Source organism: Montipora capricornis, chromosome 3 (genome assembly GCF_036669925.1).
Source record: "Montipora capricornis isolate CH-2021 chromosome 3, ASM3666992v2, whole genome shotgun sequence".
Classification (NCBI taxonomy): Eukaryota; Metazoa; Cnidaria; class Anthozoa; order Scleractinia; family Acroporidae; genus Montipora; species Montipora capricornis.
The window spans coordinates 53,681,742-53,702,763 of record NC_090885.1 but is presented as its reverse complement, the minus strand read 5'-3'; the positions used below and the strand labels follow the sequence as shown (position 1 = coordinate 53,702,763).

Below are 21,022 nucleotides of genomic sequence, written 5' to 3'. Positions count from 1 at the left end.
AGCAGTAATCATGCACACACAAGCATTTAAAGACAACTGAAGATAACTTCCGCACAGGTTTTCAAAAGACCGGTCACACACAACAATACTGCTCTGGACTATGAACAATTTATTGACAAAATTAACTGTCCGACAACACAACTTGTGGCAGAGAAAGTAATCTCAACGGAAGCCAAAACCATAGGCAAAACTAACCCGCTACATCCATTTAATATGGTATGCCTTAACCCTTTCCTGTACCACTAATCCACATCACTAGAGAAGTGGTATTGCTACCGCGCCTCAAATTGCCGAGCCATTTGTGTCCTTCGTTCTTTTGAATGCTTCCCAACCAAAATGCTTGTTACTTTTTGGTTGCAATGTATCACTTCCACTGTTTTTTAATAATATGTTAAATTCAAGCCTTTTCAGTTTATTCGACTCATGACAGGCAGACAGACGACTGCAAAAATGGCTTTCTTTCTTTTTTCCTTACAAAATTTCCCTTTCATACTTCATTGCTCTCAATTGTCATTTTCTTCGAAGGGATAAAGCCGCGAGGGGGAGGGGGGTTTCAATAAACTGGACGGGGCCGTGTCGTACGAATTTTAGATTTCCTCCCCGGGGTGCAGGGATGGCGCAGTTGGGAGAGCACTCACCTCCCATCAATGTGGGCCGGGTTCGATTCCCAGATCTGGCGTCATATGTGGGTTGAGTTTGTTGGTTCTCTACTCTGCACCGAGAGGTTTTTCTCCGGGTACTCCGGTTTTCCTCTCTCCTCAAAAACCAACATTTGATTTGGTTTGCGTTAACTTGTTAATTTCAGTTTACAGTGTCCCCGATTAGTGCTCTATAGCGCTAGAGGATTAGACTTGCACCAGGAGCCCATTACCCGGAGCCTCCATCTTCCATATTAATCCTCTGAGTCAACCCTGTCCCGTATCTTTCTTTTTTTAGAAGCACCTCGCAGGGGGCTTTACTGGGTGTTTTCACAATTCTTGGTTTTCACATGACGTTACGACCGCCATGTTGGTGCCCCTAAACAAAGAAAAGGCGGCCATGTCGGTGCCCCGACCAAATCCTCCGGGAATTGAACTCTATTATCATGTTTTAGTTTTCGTTGAAAATCGTGGCTGTTGATCACGTGAGTGAAAACCAACAATAGCTGATCATAGGAGACCTATGGTCAGCCATTTATTACGTCACATACGTATGTGACGTATGTCACATACATCACATACGTCAAAATGTAGTAGTTCTAAAAATAGAAAGATACGGGACAGGGTTGACTCAAGTATACAATACAGATGGAAGCTCCGGGTAATAGGCTCCTGACATGCACTTAAATAAAGTTCCTTTCCTTTCCTTTCCTTTTCCCTAAAGGAGATAAGTCTGGTTATTGCCCGAACTTTTTTCCATCTTATGGAAAATCTCTAATTCAGAAAGTTTCCGTTATGAACGAAAAAAACAAATCTGAACCCGCCAGCGTTTGTTGTCTTCACTGAAACCCATGAAATCCACGATGCCACTTGATGCAAAGTTCTACCGATAAGTCAGCTGAGATCCAATTAGGGGCAGGTCTCTTGGTTGGTTATTGATTTCCTTCAAGGAAAGCCAAACTGCATTGCTTTTTGTCCATACGGCAAAGAAATGTAGCTTTAGAATCAAGCCAGCTCCAGTCTTTTGTAACCAATGTTGTTAATACCTACCCAAAGTGATATAAATTTTAGAGAGTTTGATCCGCCGGCCAGAACATTGTCTTCAAGAAATGACAGTGTATTAAGGGGATGCTGCGACAGAATAACATGCCATGGCTGTGCTATCAGACCCGACTCAGAACTCTTGATGGCATCAGAGAGTCTATACAAGTTAATTGTTTGACCTTGATCAAGTGTTGCAAGCCATCCTAAGGAAAAAAAAATACATTAAAAACATTCGAAAAACATGCTCGGAGAAGGCACTTGATGATAGCTAGCAGTTCCACTTTAATTTAATTTTTCATGCTTTACCTATCATTATTCTAGATGCACTCGCTCTAAGAGTTTCCATGGTAACATTCAAGCGGTAAAGGAACGAATTTTCAACTCACTGAACAATACTTCGATGGAATTTGATGGTTTGGGTAAATGGAGCCCTGAGAAAGATTGTTGGCAGTAACTGACGTTTCAACAACCAGAGCGGAAGTCACCTTCAGAAGAGATAAGTGCTGGTGTCAAAGACATAAAAAAAAATCTTCGCTAGCTTGGCCACGCTTGGCCAGGATGGATGATTGTAGATCTGTAAGGCGAACTACAACTACCTAAGGGAACTACTACAATTGTAGCCATAAAGGCCTACTGTTCAAAGGGTTCATAGAGACTTGCAAAATTGCTCTGAAGAGTTCTCAGGTAATAAACCAATGAAGCATTGATGTAGAGAACAGACAAAAATGGTAAGACTTGGCACGGGACGTGTGTGACATGCAGTCATAAGGACTGAGAAGACAAAAAAAAGAAGGATAAAGCTGTGCTAAAAACAAGGCCTACAGTGTATATATATGAACACATTGACCAGACACAGTGTTCACACGGCGTTAATATATCAACCTTTCATTGATGTCCCCACAATCATGCAATGATACGTATATCCTGAATACTACATATAAGTTCCCAGGAGAGAGAAAAAAATATGGAAACGGACCATTTCCATGGTAATGGTTCGTACTGTAAAATCTCGACCAAAAACCACCCAGAGGATTCCCAGAGGGTGGGATCCAAGGAAACGTGACATCAAAGGCTCAGTAGCTTAAAGTTTCAGCGTGTGAATGTAGCTTGTTATATATGCAATACGCGAGTTTAAAAAAGTCTGACAGCCCAAATCCTCCGTGCTGCCTATTAATTTTGCGGCGTACACACGCATTGCATTCTTAAACTAGTGAGGCTTTTAGGTCATTTTCTCCTCGATCCAGCTCTCCCACGATCTTAAAGTTAGTATTGGCGGACTGTAAAACAGGAAAATTCCAGTTAAAATAAAGAGGTGTCTTTTTTGAAATCAAGGCTTAAAACTTTGGTCGCTTAGTGTTTTAGTGAACATAAATCCAAAGAAAAATAAGAATAATTATTGATTTTTTGGTCACAGGGGCACTTTAAAGAATTAGGGTTAGGGTTTCCTCGATTTATGGTCACCTGCAATGATTTGAAAGTTCGACAACATGTGACCTGCATGTGTTTTCTGTTAGCTGTCAGTCGTACGAGTTATTTCTAATTTTCGAAAGATGTGAGATGAAACCAACCTTCTGCCTGATTGTGACTTGGCTGAACAGCAAACACTTGATGTCCAGCTTCCCTGTTTGGCAAAACAATCTCCCGCAGATGTGGAAGCTGAAGGTACCAAAGCCGACCAGAGGTGTCAGAAAGCACACAGCTGCTAGGGGATGCACACTGAATGTCTGCGGTAAGATAAATAATTTGATTTTGATGAGGCTAAGAGAAAAATCACTTCAGAGGTGTTAATACAGTGTAAGTAGTTATTAAATAAGATATACATGTACACTGTAACGTTTTGAATAAAATGCGAGGTGCATTAATTGTGAGCCCAATTCAAAGTAGTTGTTGTTGTTGTTTTTTTTTTCACTCCAAAAAGCCGTGTAGGGGAAAGCGGCACTAAACTGTCAAGGGCAAATTTTTAAGCAGCGATTGTGATGTTTTAAAGAACTAAACAAAAACACATCATTCAAATCGAATTTTTTACACTTGACACTTTGTTTCTCTTCTCCAAAAAATAAGTCTGAAATTAGGGGAAGGGGATGTAAAAATAATCATTTTTATGCTAGCAAAAAGGTGAGTTCCCATAAACACATGGGGGATAGTCATGAAGCCTCTAACATTTTATATTTGATACTAAAGTTTCACGTCACTTAATATGTCATGTAAGTTTAACTGACTTACTGATGCAAAAATTCTAAATTAAAGAGTAAAGGAGTACATGTATTTAACATCAGGAAAACATGAATTTTTCATACAAAACTGGCAAACAAAAACTGTTACAAGGATGTGGAAGCAACCAGTTTAAGATATTAGCCTAAAAGAATGAAAATGACACAAAAATATGTACACGCCACACTTGTCCTGAGATCATGTACAAATGTAAAATGATCACTGTGCAAATAAATTGAGGTAAAAAAGGTAGATACTTCATGGTGAAACAAGGAAGAGATTATGGCTGCCACTGGTCAGGGACTAGTGAAAAATATTACTTTTGATCAACATTAACCAACCTTGAACAATATTTCCAATATCACACGCAGGGAATGGAATGTGACCAGGGACAAACTTCAAGTCAGTGGCAACACCATTCACATCTGAAACACAAAATTGACGGAACCAAAAGGTAAGAGGCCTTTCCAAGTACATCCTTACTACGTCATGGCTTAAATAAACTGAATTTTAAAAATACACCTGTCCCATCCCTTAATTACATGTAGCCCTGTTTACCAAAATAAAAAATAAAAAAAATATAGGCAAAACAAACAAACAAAAAAACTTATGCAGGAATAAAACAAGTAGGTGCTTTTAAGTTAGTACCAGTGAAATGTTTTCAAGGTTGTCAGAGGATCAATGAAGAAAGGTATAAAAGTTATATGTATATAACTTCACTATTAACAATTAAATGTCATGAATGTCATCCATTTCTCACATCTCGACATGTATGGGATCCCTTAACACGGTAATAACAAAGTAATGGTTATAACATGTGAGTTTCTTCAAAGCCATCCCCACCAACAGTTTTCTATCAAAGAAAGCATCATGGAATGAAAAGAGTAGGGTAGGCTATTAATACCAGTTTGTTGGGCAGCTGTGTAAACTCGGACTCCTCCAGACTCACCAACTACAACAGATGGAGGACCTATGGATAAATGAAAGCATCACATATTTTCGACATTTACAAGATGGCATAGGCATACCCTATTTCGCTTTATACTTAAATGTTGCCATCAAATAATTGCTACCTGTAGGTAAAAGCGAAACAAATACTATCATGACAAGCCTTGCCCTCAAACAAATGACCAGCTCATTCTCATCAAAAAGACATTCTTATGTAAACAGCTGGAATAGTCCCCTCAAAAACAACAACAAAGCTACATGTATTCAATCCGATCAATAAGTACATGTATCCCTTTTCTCTTCAATCAGCATGGCTGCGCATGCGTAAAATTTCTCTGTCTCGTAGAAGGCAGTTCAAGTGGGAATCGAACTCGGTATCTCTTCCATCAGAGGCAATTGCGATGACCACTAAACCATGGAAGACTACCTGACAGGTTAACAGGGAAATAAAGAATTGTGTGCATGACGGGAAACAAGTTTTAAATGTAAACAAATATCCACGATCGCACTTAACCCTATCATTGCGTCACGGAATGTGGACTGTGGACTATACGAAGATATTGTAACAAAAAAATAACCCACTAAAATAATGTGAACTTAAAAGAAGTCAGCTAAAAATCCTTGGAACAAAGTGTAGGCTACCCGTAGCCTCCTGTTTTAAATTTTTTTTAAAACACGATTCATTATGAACAACAAATTCATTTCTTTCTCATTATTTCTGAGAATTACAGTTGTCAATGGAAAAAGTGTTGCGGTGTATACTGACGTAAGCTGGAAACCGATTATTTTAATACCAAGTAAACACAACTGATGTCGAGGCGTACACGCAAGTATGCGGTTTAGCTTGTTTACGTATTTTAAAGTTGTAAAAGGCTATTTCTTTTATTCAAAATATATTACGTACACTTTACATGTCAAATAAAATTAAGAGTTTTTTGAAAATGTTGGATGTCACTTTGCGAATGAGGTTAATGATGCAGATCTGAAAGGATATGTATATAAACACTGTTTTCAAGTCCGCTATTGGACATTTATTGCACTCATTCTATGGAAAAAACAGTCAATTAAATAATAATAATAATAATAATAATAATAATAATAATAATAATATAATAATATCCTGCGGCCTGCAGGCTGGCGACTAAGTGTGAAAAGTTAGTTGCTAGTGAATAAAATCCGATCGCATTGGTGACCTCAGTGATCGCAACGCCAAGCACTGAAAAGGCTGCACCTGGTGCAGCAGTTCACCCACAAAATTTAAGGGACAAGTGACATTTACTAATTATACAATATATAATACAATAGAAATGAATAAAAATTACTTTTCAACCAGTAAAAAATTAGTGCTTCATTGAGAAGTCAAACCTGTTGTTTTCCAGTTTGTCTTGCATAAACTTATTGTTTTAAATTTACATGTAATTTTGTCCAGATCACTTTGAACAGATTTAAAATTATTATGTTTATCATTCCACCCATCTACTGAGCTCAGAATTCACCAGTTGCAACCCTAGAGACTAACTGTCACGTCACAACAAAGACTTTAGTAGCTAGAGAGTACTTTCCTTGTGCTGTTGCAACAAAGCAGATGTTGCAGTCGATGTATAGTTGCCCTAAATACATGTAGCTTAGTTTTTAAATGCATTAGAACTGCACGAGCCCAATGGGCCGATTATAATAACATTATTATTGGTATACTTCATGATTTTGACCTTGGATAGAGGTTACAACAGTGATCCTTGCAACCTCAACCTTCAATAGTTGGTACACCCATTCCACCTCCTTGAATGCAATGTTTTGGTCCTCACTGGTACAGTTTGCAACATCAATCAACTTACTCTGACATGGTTTGATATTATCATTATAACCATTACTAATGTCTCTGTTCCGTATGTTTGTGTGCTAACTACTAGTTATGATCAAACATTGACTCCAGTTGGTGTTAATGGGGGAGCACTGCCTTGCGTTAGGTTAGCCTGTGCGACTTCCGGCGATTGTGTGACAAAGGAACCTCACTTATCTCCCCAGCACTACAAGGTGAATGCAAACCAGCACGTGCTGGATCAGACAAGAGTATCGGTTAGCGGGCGATATTCAAAAGGCAACGCAGCCAACAAGCTTGGGGGAAGTCGCTGCGCAGACTTAACCGCACCATAAACGAGTGTCCCGAGTTTATTGACAGACAACGAGGCCCAATCTCGACTTCAAAGGGAGGGAGGGAGGGAAAAAACCAAATCATAACCACACTAATATATTGAGAGCCAACTTTTTTTCAAACTTTGCCGCATCGCCAGCGCAAGATGAAAATCACACGTGTAGCCACCCTTGAACTGGTGACGTGACAGGTGAAAAAATCGCAAGAAAAGAGTCGCCAGAGTTGAAACATTCACGAAAAAATCACAGAGATAGTTGCTTGTGTAGCCGCCCTACAACTTTTTGCCTGCACTTGCGACGCGACTGAAGAGTATTTAGCCAATGAAATTAAAGTAGGAATGTCTGTTTATAGTTCCTACGTCTCTCGAAGTATGCGATTTGCGCGGCCTTCAATTTGTCGCCAAAATTTGTCACAAGTGTAGCCATCCTGTCGCGCAGGCAATGCAACAAAATCTGAAAAAAAATCGCATCACTGGCGCGAAACAAAAATCGCTCGTGTAGCCGCGGCTTAAGTGATCTCTAAGTAGTTTTCACATGCTTTTGTAACGATGCCACACCAGAAGAGAAAGATGACTTTTATCACCAATTACAGACAACAACGGACAGGTGCAACAAAAATGACATTGTGATCGTCATGGGTGACATGAATGCAAAGGTGGGAGACGATAACAGCGAGATGGAGGAGGTTATAGGGAGACACGGGTTAGGGAGCAGGAACGACAATGGAGAGAGGCTGTGCGAGTACTGCTCCATTAACGGCCTTGTCATCACCGGAACATGCTTCCCCCATAAGGACATACACAAGGCCACGTGGGTCTCCCCTGACGGGCAAACAAGGAACCAGATAGACCACATCATGATAAGGAGAATATGGAGGACGTCAGTCACTGACACTAGAGTACAGCGAGGAGCAGATGCAGCTAGTGACCACTACCTCGTAGTAACGAAACTACAGATGAAGCTCCACAAAGACCCAAATAGGAAGAAGATCAAAGCCAGGTTTGACACACAAAAGCTGGGTAGTGCGATGTTTAAAGAGAGGTTCAACATCGAATTAAGCAACAGGTTCGAAGCACTAGAGGTGGAAGAGGACGTGAATGACGACTGCAGCCAGATAGAGAAAGTGTACACAGAGACGGCAGATAAGGTGATGGGAAGGGTGAAGAAAAGGAGTAAGCAATGGTTGAGGGATGACACATGGAGGGCAATAGAGGAAAGGAGGCAGATAGGAAATAAAATTGACAGTACCAGATCAGAGCGTGTCAAAGGAAGGCTGCGCATAGAGTACAGGCTGAAGGACAGAGAAGTGAAGCGCAGGGCAAGAGAGGATAAGAGACACTGGACAGAAGAGATCGCTAAGGAAGCTGAGAGATCTGCTGAGAAAGGACGCACAAGAGAGCTGTACCAGGCGGCAAGAAGACTAACTAATAAGAAGATGAGACAAGCCGCTGCCGTAAAGGATAAGCATGGAGAAGCAATCAAGGACAAGGCGGTGAGACTTGAGAGATGGGCGGAGCACTTTGAAGAAGTGCTTGTGAGGAAGGCGCCTTCGAACCCTGTAACAGATGAGGAGACAGCGGCAGAGGAGATGAGGGAGATGGACACAGCAGAGATCAGGGAAGATGAAGTCAGACAAGTCCTAAGGAAGACGAAAAGTGGAAAGGCACCTGGAATGGACGAAATACCCGCAGAGTTGCTGAAAGCAAGCGGCGACATAGCAGTACAAGAACTGACAGGACTATACAGGAAGATATGGAAGGAAGAGAGAATACCAGATAACTGGAAGAAAGGCATCATCGTCAAACTACTAAAGAAAGGGGACTTGAACGAATGTAAAAACTGGAGAGGAGTGACACTGCTGCCAGTAATGAGCAAAATCATGGGCCGAATCGTAATCGATCGGATCCAACGGGGAGTGGATGAGGCCCTCAGAAAAGAACAGGCGGGGTTCTGTAGGAATAAGAGCACAGTGGAGCAGATCTTCATTCTCCGCAACATCATGGAGCAGGTGAATGAGTGGAGAGCGATGCTGTACACACACTTCATTGACTTCGAGAAGGCCTTTGATTCGATCCATAGAGAAAGCTTGTGGAAGATCATGAAGTCGTACGGCATACCTGAAAAGCTGGTGAAGATGGTTAAAATCATGTATGAGGAATTTGAGTGTACGGTAATGGATGACGGGGAACAGACGAGGTGGATCAAGATCACGACGGGAGTCAAGCAAGGGTGTGTTATGTCAGGATTTCTCTTCCTCATAGCAATAGATTGGGTGATGAGAAAGACGACACACGGGCATAAGAATGGAATACGATGGAACTTCACCAGCGTATTAGAAGACCTTGACTTCGCAGACGATATTGCTCTGATCTCGTCGAAGTACGAGCATATACAGAGCAAGACGGATCGATTGGTGGAGAACGCTGGGCGTGTAGGACTGAAGCTCAATGCGGCAAAATGCAAGATGATGAGATCGAATGCAAAACGGCAGGACAGGGTCAAGATTGGAGAAGATGAAATGTCGAAGAAGTGGAAGAATTCGTATACCTCGGAGCAACGGTCAGGAAAGATGGTGGTGGAACTGAAGATATTAGGAACCGACTAAATAAAGCAAGAAGGGCGTTCTATAACCTAACCAAGATATGGAGGTTACGGAGCATAGGACGCCAAACGAAGATCAAGCTGTTCAAGACGCTAGTACGCCCAGTACTACTCTACGGATGCGAGGCATGGAAAATGACAAAGATGGAGGAAAAGAAGATGGACGCATTCCAGTTTGTGTGCTCAGACGAATCCTCGGAATTCGGTGGCCACAGAGAGTGAGCAACGAGAGGATAGGGGATATTACAGGAATAAATAAGACCAGTGATGAGATCCGCAGGAGGCGCTGGAACTGGATCGGGCACGTCTTGAGAAAAGATGCAACCGACAACTGCAGGGTAGCGTTAGGGTGGCAACCAGAAGGGAAACGGGCAGTAGGTCGACCAAAGACCACGTGGAGACGAACTGTGGAAAATGAGCGAAAGAGTGAAGGGTGGAACAGCTGGAGAGAAGTCAAAGTCATAGCGGAAGACAGAGTGGGTTGGAAGACGAGGGTTGCGGCCTTATGCGCCTCCTGGCGCGGAGAGATCTAAGTGCTAAGTAAGTTTGTAGCTAGACAAAATGTCTGCTGGCATGGCCAGTCGGAAGAGCTGTACTACCAGAGAACTTGTTGTTACATGTACCAACTCTTAGCCGTGAATAGAGCTTTGAAAAAAGCGCCAATGCCATGGATCATACTAGCCTGCTAGCGACAACAAAGCTGCGAAGTTTGAAGCAAGAATACAATAAATCCTTAGTGTTTGCTGACTTTGGCAACTAGACGGCACAAACGCTTCATTGAAAACAGAGCCGCCATGATAGGGGTACAGATAATATTGTCACGATCCATTAACTACATTTTACTTGCATGACAGTAAAATTGCCTTAATTGTTATTACATGTACATGTATATTTATAAACACCCTGTGCTGTAAGGGATTACCACAGCCTCTAAATAATAGAGCAAGTTTCAATCGAGTGTCTTAAAACCAAAACCAAAGTACAGTATTACTTTGGCCAATCAAAAGGGAGGGAGACAATCCAGTAAACCATTCAAAACTTGAAGTAATTGCACGTAGCCCACACAAAGCGTGAGGAAAATGTGCACAGGCATTAGCCACGATTGCTTTTGGTTTCACTTCTGATTGGTTGAAAAAATGGCGCAAGAACTTTGAACCAATCACTGAGTGAAGTAGTGCAGAACCAAAGCAATTCGCTAATTACTTTTGACACAATTGAAAACCGCTCTAAAGATGAAGCAATCATATTATTATACCTTTCTTTTGCACATTCTGGTTCTCGATGAATGCAATTTCTTGTACAGTCATAGAGGATTTCAGCACAGATATTAATTCAAGACTGACTGCAATGTTCTCTACCTGTAAAGTAAGAGATAAAAATAAATCAAAATATGAGATACTTGTATTTGAAAAAAAAGTTCCATTTGGATCTTAGTGCCATAAAAAATGTACGTCTATCAGTTTATGTACATGTAACTCACGTAACTAAAGAGATAAGTGTATGAATACAGAAACCACCGGATAAGATGATACAAAACAGTAAGAAGATATGTTGAGATGCGTAAGGCAATGAGAGTTTGAGGGAAGGTATAGTGTTTTCAATCCTTTTGGGGGGTGGGGAGTGCATATTCAACCTAGGTAAAAACAGATTCAACCTGAGAACGGATTTAATTTTACCGACAACATCTACAGTACACTTATTATTATGACAGTTTGAAACTTTTGAATGTCAATACCTTAAAGCTACCTGGGGCGTTAATCGTAACCCAAGAGCTCCTTAAAAACACCATGTTCAAGTCCTATTTACAAATATCTTTCTAAAAGTATTATCCACTTAAATCTATTAAACTATGTGAAAATATAAAATAAGTGATTGCAAAAATTAAAAAAAAAAAAAAAAAAGAATAATAAAAAAAAAAAAATAATAATAATACATTTTTTTTTTACAATAATATCCTTTGCTGAAATGAAATTCGTGTTATATTGCTCGTAAAGTTTATGTGATTACTTTAAAAGTGCGGGCAATATTAAGAGAGCTTGATAAGACCGATTTCTGCATCTTTAGCAGGACTCCTTTAGTTCTCACTCTTGACCCGAGTAAATTCCTCATTCCCTCCTCCATGTCTGTGGACCATCCACCTAGCACGTCAATAATAATGTTGTATTGTTGCACATCGTACCCAGGATACTGTCGCTTTATCTCCCATCTTAGGGGGGCATACTTGGCTGTCTTCTCCTCTTCCTTACTTGTTCGGTTATCAATCCATGGACAGCTCATCTCTAGTGCTATCACCTTCTCCTGTTGGTGGTCGATAAAACGGGCATCGATTCTGTTTGCTCTCACCTCTGTGTGCTCAGCATACAGCGGGACATCCCAGTAGGCTTGAAACTGGTCGTTTTCATATACCGGTTTGGGTTTTACTTGGGAGAACCATGGTGGGACTTTGTCAATAAGGTTTGCCTCCTTCAGGATCTCGAAGAACAGGATCTTCAAGGCGTTATTGTGCCTTTCCAAGTACTTGTTCTGGGCCAAGGTGGGACATCCAGCTAGAATATGCTGAACTGTTTCTGCTGATCTACTGCATAGCCTACATGCCACTTCAGTAGCTGGTCGGGCTCGCACCTTGTGACTGTAATATATTCTTGTTGGCAATAGTTGCTCGTAGAGCTCGATCACTCCTGCAACGGTGTTAGACGGACACAACGTCCAGTCCTTAAGCCAAGCAAAGCAGCCTGCTTTACTCAGACTTACATCCTCCCACCTACTTGTGTGTAGCTTTCCTTGCCACCTCTCTTCCCTCACAGCCTGTGTATTCTGCTTTTCTACAGTTTCCTTCAAGGCAACTTTGATCTTCTTGTCTGTGATTGTTACTCCCCCCTGGGTGATGCAGGGTGACGGGAGCTCAAGTTCCAGGCCAAGACCGAGCTCTGCTGCATACTTCATGCTATCCTTTAAAAATGAATGGTGTCCCACCTCACCTGCTCTTTCTTCAAACTTTCTCACAACTGCAATGGTCGGGTCCAGATTCTTGTAGACTTTCAGAGCAGCCTTTATCTTGACGAGTTTGTATTCTTGCTCGACTGATTTCAGCCCGCGCCCCCCTTTTTCCCTCGGGAGGTACAGTAATGCTGTCGAGCCTAGGGGGTGTTTGCCGCCGCTCTCAACGAGGATTTTTCGAACTTCTCTGTCAATTTGCCTAAGCTCTGCTATTGGCCAGCTCTGGGTCCACATTAGATACCCCAGTATGGGAAGGGCAAATTGGTTCGATGCAGCTACGCGGTTGTGATCTGACAGTGGACTTGACCAGATGACTGACATGCGTTGTAGGTATTCTTTGGCTGCAACATTCAAAGCTAACTTATCATCTTGTTTTAGGTTCTCTAATGTTCCCAGGAACTTGTAATAAGTTCCTTCCTTTAGATTTGTCAGTACTGCTCCGTCATCCAACTGCACACCGGTTTCATCCTTCACCTGTACGCCTCTCCTTACATGGACGGCCGCGCATTTCTTTGGATTCCATTCTAAGCCTATATCTTGCATCGCACTCTTGGTTGACTTCAGAACCTTGTTGAGTTTGATCTCTGACGCTGCAAACGCCTTAAGGTCGTCAATATACAGCAAATCCGTTATCTTTGTGCTTAAGGGTTTGGACAACTTGTACCCCTCCGAAGCTCGTAGTTTCCAAGCCACAGGATTCATACACAGGGTGAACAACCTGGGGCACAATGCATCTCCCTGAGGGAGGCCGCGTCTGAATTGTATCACTTCAGACTTCTCTATCCCCTGCTTCGTCTTTGCGACGACTTTCGTGTTCCAGCTGTTGCACAGGCTCTCGATAGTGCGGCACAGCCAGGTTGGGAATCTGTGTAGAATCATCATCTCAGCAAGCCATTCATGGTCAACTGAGTCAAAAGCTTTCTTGACATCAATCCAGGCCATGCTCAAGTTACGTTTTCCTCTGTGACAGTCTTGTGTGACCATTCTATCAATGAGCAGGTTATCAACAGTGCCACTGCATCCTGATTTAGCGCCTCTCTGTTCTCCCTCCATTAGGCCATATTCATTTAGGTGACGATCCATTGGTCCTAATAAGCATGATGTAAACCACTTATACATAGTGTTCAAGCAGGTAATTGGTCTTTGGTTGCTACTTGAGAATTCTCCTGGCTTAGGGATCAACGTCGTTTTTCCCTCGGCAAACCACATGGGGTATTCAGAAGGACTCTGGCCGATGGATTGGAACGATTTGGTCACACCCTCATGCAGCGCATGTGCTTTCTTCCACCAATAGTTGGCGATTGTATCTGGCCCAGGAGCGCTCCAATTTCTTTTCTTCATGATAGTTTTCACTGGTTCAGTTGATTCAAGGACAAAATTCTCATTTGATGGTGGTGGGACATATTTATTATTATTATTATTATTATTATTATTATTATTATTATTATTATTATTATTATACATTTCCATCCACAGTGTACAATCACTGGTGAGTACCAGTCTGACTACAACAAGCAGTCTCAGCACTCCAGGACTCTTCTTAGGATTCTTGCCGATCCTAGCACGGCTGTCTTCTGCACCATGCATGGCCCAAGGCCCACATTAGTCTTATTATTATTATTATTATTATCTATACTATCACAGTCTTTGCTGGGGTTCTTTTAGTGCATCAGCCGGGCGCAAACCATGCACCTGGGGCATCAGTCACTCAAGTCAATCTTTCTGTTCAGATACCAAGCACCTTTCTGAGGATTTGCGCAGATCTCAGCATGCAGATCTTTTGAATCTCTGTCACAGAAGCACTCTTTGCTACTTTCTCGATGTTTTCTACCATTCCTTTTTTTACTGTGCCAAGCGCAGCAATAACTACAGGGAGCACTATGGTTTTCATCTGCCACATTCTCTGTATTCCAACTTCTAAATCTTTATACTTGCTTTTCTTTTCGATTTCCTTCAATGCAATGTTCCTATCTGATGGTTATTATTATTATTATTATAGTACCTTTCTGCATTTCCATACGATAATCAATCCTGATGTTACAGCTACAGACACAAAATCCTTAAAAGAAGCAATCTTTGACGAGAAAGGTGTTCCTAGAGATTCAGGAAGGTTTATGACAGCCCTGATGGAGAAACGCATTGTAATCATGTTAGATACAGAAACAAAGTCAATTATAATAATTTATTGAGGGTTAGTTACTCAGATATCATGCACAACATGATTGGCCGATTCCAAGTTTCTCAGATTGATAATTTTGACTCTCTTTAGCCTTGGGGGAAATCTGAGCTCTTTGATTGGTTAATTTGGTTTTGATCACATTCCAATGGTGATGACCACTTGTGTCCCAATCATATGGTGATGACAAAAACCTGAGCAAAGCTTGAAAATCTAGAAGGATTTTGCAGTTGCAGAGCTGGGTAAATCCTATGATTTTTGGCATGATACATGTACTAGAAAAATTATCGACTTTTCACATGCCCAAGGCTGGGAGGCAAGCAACCTTTGGAACATGGAGAAACGGATGTGGAAGCTCCACACCTTGTCAAGTTTTATTGTAGTTGACGACGCGTCAGATCTGAAGGGAAAAACGACGCGTCCCAAAAACCCATCAAATCAGGTTGTCCATAAAATGGAACACTTTCCTCGATTAGTTGAATCGGCCAATACAAGTGTTTCAAATAAAGTGAAGTCGTGCTTTCGCATCCCTAGGGTTGTCTGCCTGTGATTTATCTAACAAAATTTTACTCACTTAAACTTGCCATCGTTTGTAACATTTCTTTGAAGATCTTGTACAGTAATCTCCTTCGCAGTAAACCCTAGTGAGCTCATTACATCCCAAGCTCTGATCTCCAAATACTTTCCTTTCCCAGGCTGTGAAATTCCAAGTACACATATGCCTCCATTTTCAAGCGTCAAGTAAGCAGCAGCCACTCCTTCCTCGAGCATCAAAGGTGCCATTTCTCTCTAGTAAAGCCGACAATTTCAAGGTAAGCAGAGAAGATGATCTATCTTCCCTGTAAGTTGAATAAATGATTCCATTTGATTTATTCAACTTATAAGCAAGATATGTTTACAAGATACGAATTACAAACATTTTGCTCCCCCCCCCCCCGCGAGTTCAACCCCACCCAACTCCCCCCACACATTTCAAATTTGACCCACAGTCCACAACTGCAATCTCCCTATCCATACATGTAAGTTTGAAGAATAAACGCCAGCTCGTTTCCTTGGAGCATAATAAGTACAGCATATGAACCGCTTCATGCAACCGGAAACAAGTTTGCCTTTAAATTTAAACTGACTACAACTAAAAAACTGGCTTACGTAGTACCCATTAATCTGGATAAATCACTCCAAGCAGAATCATCTCATTTACTCTTTACTTCAACTCTGACCTTTAAGTGATTGCTTTTCAGTTCTGAAGTGGGAAAATTGTCACATATTAGTGAGTTGCTGTAGTTTGGGTATATCTGACGAATAGGAAGCAGGAGCAAACTAAAATCTTACAAGTATATGTAGATTGACTAGAATGTGACAAACTGAAGACACGTCGAATAATAATAATGATGATGATTTATTAACAGTATTTCCAACAGGTGGCTCTTCATCTGCTAAAATCTAACTAAATTAATTACAATTAAAAGACACTAATCAGCTACATGTACATGTATGTTCATAAATCACAGTGCATGGTGTGTGTAGAAGAGATAAGTAATCAAAATTGGTGAACAAAAATAAAAAGAAAGGATAAAGAGAGATAAAACTACACTCTAGACCTTGCTTTAGGTTGTAACAGTTTCTGTCTCTTTAGAAAATAAGGCTGGGTCAGCATGTGCATTTTCTTAAATAAAGTGGCAGGCTGCTGAATGGTGACAGTTTCATCTTGAAACGTGATGGCAGTCATCAATCTCTGAAGCTGTATGCCCTTGCTGGAGTGCAAGTTTCAGTTATTTTACTATGGTCCCAGAGATTTTCCTTGAGCCACAAGAGAGCTGTGAAGCTGTAAAGATGAGTCGCGAAGTGGCGAGAAAGAGGTTTTTCTCTTTCTTGCCGCTTCGAGACTCATCTTCGCCACTTTGCAGCTCTCTCGTGGTTCAAGAAAAACCTCTGGGACCACAGTAGTCTTACATAATTTGGCCAGTCCAAACTGTGTAGACTCTTGTGTGTACTCTTAAGAATATGCCATTGATGTTGTTCAGTCACAGGCAACCAATTCAAATTCAGGATATCAAGCGTGGTTGAATATTTACTATATACTTTGCACGATAACTTAACAACATCTTTGCATTTCAGTTAAGAAAGCAAAAGGAAAATCCACCATTTCAAGTGGTATTCTTTAAAGTCAGACACTAGAGAGTCGAAAAAACCCTCGATTTGTTGGGACTGCGGTTAGGTACAAGGGTCGAACCTGAAATGCATGGGGCAAACTTGGATGGGTCGAACTCGCTGGTGGGCGAAACGTTCGGAAGACTTTCATATATACCAGACAAAAACGGCGGAGGGCGAAAGAACCATTGTTTTTCCGATTAGGCCTTACTAATTAGGTATTGTTATGTTCGCTTTGTTCTTTTGTTTTGTGGACATTACCGTGCACCGGTGGCTCAGTTGGTTGAGCACCGGGCTGTCACGGCTGAGGAGAAAGTGCTGCCTTTGTAATTACATCGGCAAATGGTTAGACTCTCTAGTCTTCTCGGATAAGGACGATAAGCCGGAGGTCCCGTCTCACAACCCTTGTTCATTAACTCTGTGGGACGTTAAAGATCCCACACACTATTCGAAAAGAGTAGGGGACAGTGTTCCCGGTGTTGTGGTCTGAACTTTCCAGCATGTGGTCAGCTTGGCAGGATTAGCTGGAAGGGCTTCTGTGTGAATGAGACCACAATTGTGTATAACAGCCAGAAGTCAGGCTACTTAGCCAAGTGCTGGAGCCTCACTCAAGCTCAAGCTCGGATTCGGTGTATCAAAGACGGTCATAATTAATTACACTACGCGCGTCGATTTATAGCATTGCTACACGCGTGTAGTCTGTCTGTAATCTTTAAGCTTAAATTTGTCTTTAAAAAGTAAACTTAAACGACGATACTTTCGTTGTATACAAGGGTAGCTATTATATTCAGTGGCTTCCATAAACTCAACATGAAAACACACCTTCAGAGCATGTACTTCAGATTTTTTATCTGTATATTCCAGTCCTGCCATTTGTCCTTGGCCATTTTGTGTAGAAAAACTACGCACCGTGTGCTTTGTCTTTAGTGTCTGAAACCACATCCTTACAGACAAAGGACTATTTTAAGAAAAGAGGTACGATTTGCACTTAACGTTGTGTTTAAAGTAATCCGCCATATTGAAAATACACACATGGCAGTCTACATGACATAGTAATCTAAATTTACATTTACCGCAGACTGACGTTTGAGCCAGCGTTGCGACAGTTTCCTTGTGAGATCTGTGAGATGATCTTGAAATCTAGCTAAATCTGTAGAACATACAACGAAGACGTTGGGTGAGTGATAATAGAGGTAAAAAGCAGAGCTTCTCGATTAATGATTTGTTATATGACCCAATATTATTACGGTACCATAAAAAAAAAACACCTTGATTGTATTATTATTAACAAGATTCGACCATTATTAAGTCGTAATAAGTCCGGCAAAAGAACCAAAAAAGGCCGTCCAAAAACACCCTACAATAGCTGTGGTTACACTAGCCCTTTTACCCATGGGTAAATAGCGTTTGCCCACGGGCAAGGACGTTTTTGTGTGTAATCACTTTCCGTAGACCGAAACTGCCCCAGGGTTATATCCATGGATACATCAAAAAGAACACACAAAGAACCCGGGGGGGGGGGACTCCCATATGAAACGGACGGGGACGCTCGTCGGAAATTTTGAATTTTTTGAATTTAACCCCTAAAGGAGACCAATCTAGGCGTGGCTTAAGCAAATCTTGACCCCTAAAAGAGACCGTTTAAAAACACAAAAATACGACACGCAATGAGTTTTAATGATAAAAAGGCATAATCATCGAATGCTTTTATCTAAAAAGGAAATTTGATATCTGTTTCTCTTCGCGTAATTCAGTGTTACCTCGCGGAACCCTAAACGATACCTTGGTGGCATAAAATATTGGCGCTTTGCCCGGAACACCCTAAGCGAGACCAAAATCCAAAATTTACACCCCTAAGCGAGACGACGAGCATCCCCGTCTGTTTCATATGGGAGTCCCCCCCCCCCCCCGGGACAACGAAGTTCCCATGGCAGTTCCTTAACTGAAAAAGTACGGTTTTTCTGCTCCCTGAGGTGGCTTGGCCGATCATAAAGCAGAACGTAGCTAATACACGAAGATAATTATAATATATAGATTTAGCCAAGCCTAAAAGCGGAGCTCCCTAGTTATTTATTCTTACTGCCTGTAGGGTTAGTGAAAGTAAAAGGATTCGAATTGTCCGCGTTTTGATGTTTCCGGTTGCTTCTTTAATAATCAAATAATTTTCTTTGCTTTCTTCCATAGAAAAATTCATTGCCTAACTAGTGAATTCCATGGTACATTTTACGCTAAAAACCGATATCGCATGAATCACGAAGCCATGAGTACGATATCGGTTTTTCGAGTGAAATTTACTTTGGAATTCACAAGTTTGGCAATGAGCTTTTCTTGAACCGCATGTGTTTTAAAAGAAAACAAGCATATCCTCAGCGAGCGAATGGAAAAGAAAAAAAAGCCATTTCAGAGTCAACTGTCAATAGCCAGCGAATAGGAATCACGCTAAAAGTAGAAGCCATAAAAAAACTTTGTCAGTTCAAGGCCAAAAAAGAGTTTTACTGATGTACTTTATTCCACTTTATCTCTGAAAACGAGATAATTCACATTTTGATATATTTCAATGAAACACGCCAGGTTGGCTTGGAACAACAATCGGCAAAATACGGCAAATGAATGCAACCAAGAAAGGACGAACTTCAAGCAAGATCTGCTCCAACGAACACTTAAATAACGTTAACGTTTAAATAACGTTTTAAGCATAATGAAAACACAAGCTAGTGAAATTTCTCCCTAATTTTACAAGAACTCATTGCAATTACGTTTTTATAACATAAGGGCAAAATTTTCTTGTTACTGTAATATATAATAATAATAACAATAATAATAATTCAATAAATAATAATAATAATAATAATAATAATTCAATAAATAATTTATTCATTTGTGGAGCGCATCTTTACATGACTATGATCAGATGCGAATTCTTAAGTGATAAATTCGAGAAATAATATATAAATATCTAACTAAAAATATGGCAAGGACCACTAAATTAAAAATATATATGTACAATATGGTAAAAACTAGTTGATAAGTAATTAGCGAAAGTATTATTACAATCTCTGTCAAGTGTATGCATGTCTAAAAAGAAAGGTCTTAAGATGAGCTTTAAAACTATTTACACACGTGATTGAGCGAAGCTCATTAGGCAGAGAGTTCCACAATGACGGCGCTGCAACGGCGAATGCCCCATCTCCTAGCGTGGCCTTAGATTTCACTGATGACATAGCTAGGAGTAAAGCATTGGAACCCCTGAGATTATAGCATGATGCCTTGACACTTATTAATTAAGGACTGTAGATACTGAGGCGCGAGGCCGTGTAACGCCTTATACGTGAGGAGAAGTACTTTGAAATTGATACGTGCCCTGATAGGTAACCAATGCAAATCGCGCGTTATTGTTGTAATGTGACAAAACCTAGGCGCATTACATACCAGCCTAGCAGAAGCATTCAGAACTCTCTGAATTTCGCAAGCTGGTTGTTTGGCAACCCATACAATAGGCTATTACAATAATCGATGCGGGACGATGTGAAAGCCTGGACTATAACGTCTCCGTAGTTTCTTGAGATAAATACTTGCGTATGCGTCGAATGTTACACAAGTGGTAAAATGCAACAGAACAAAGCTTACTGATATGGCTAGACATAGTGAGCTGTGAATCGAACCATGATTTGAGGTTTCTAACTACCGGAACAGGCCTCACATTAGCACAGCCCAGCTTAATATTATTAATATTAACTTTGGCTAGCTGTTGCTTTGTGCCTAGTATAAGAAACTCTGTTTTGTCGTCATTTAACCGTGATATTAGATTGTCCGATATCATCCAGCTCCTGACATCACTGATGCAGTCAGTCATAGACTTTAGAGCAGCGTCCGCTCCCGCAGATTGGTTTTGGCGGAAGGAAACATACAGCTGTGTATCATCAGCATAGCAATGGACTTGTAGCATGTGACGCTTCACGATGTCAAATAGCTTGCGCGAATATATGATGAAGAGCAGCGGGCCTAAGCAAGATCCTTGAGGGACGCCTTGACACAGGGGGGACTTCTTGGAGAGACCACCATTGACAGACACTCGCTGGAACCGGTCAGATAAATACGACCTGAA

The 21,022-nt window shown here is 41.1% G+C and overlaps 1 protein-coding gene across 1 annotated transcript; it reads right to left on the bottom strand.

The window, feature by feature from the left end:
• Positions 1-1,350: 1,350 nt before the first annotated feature.
• On the bottom strand, positions 1,351-17,953 carry LOC138043390 (uncharacterized). The gene is made up of 8 exons (XM_068889637.1): positions 17,740-17,953; positions 15,341-15,555; positions 14,593-14,713; positions 10,849-10,951; positions 4,798-4,863; positions 4,235-4,318; positions 3,251-3,406; positions 1,351-1,885 (listed from the first exon to the last, which is right to left on the bottom strand). Exons 1-8 carry the CDS (start codon positions 17,857-17,859, stop codon positions 1,644-1,646), a joined length of 1,107 nt encoding a protein of 368 aa, XP_068745738.1. The 5' UTR covers positions 17,860-17,953; the 3' UTR covers positions 1,351-1,643.
• Positions 17,954-21,022: the final 3,069 nt, after the last annotated feature.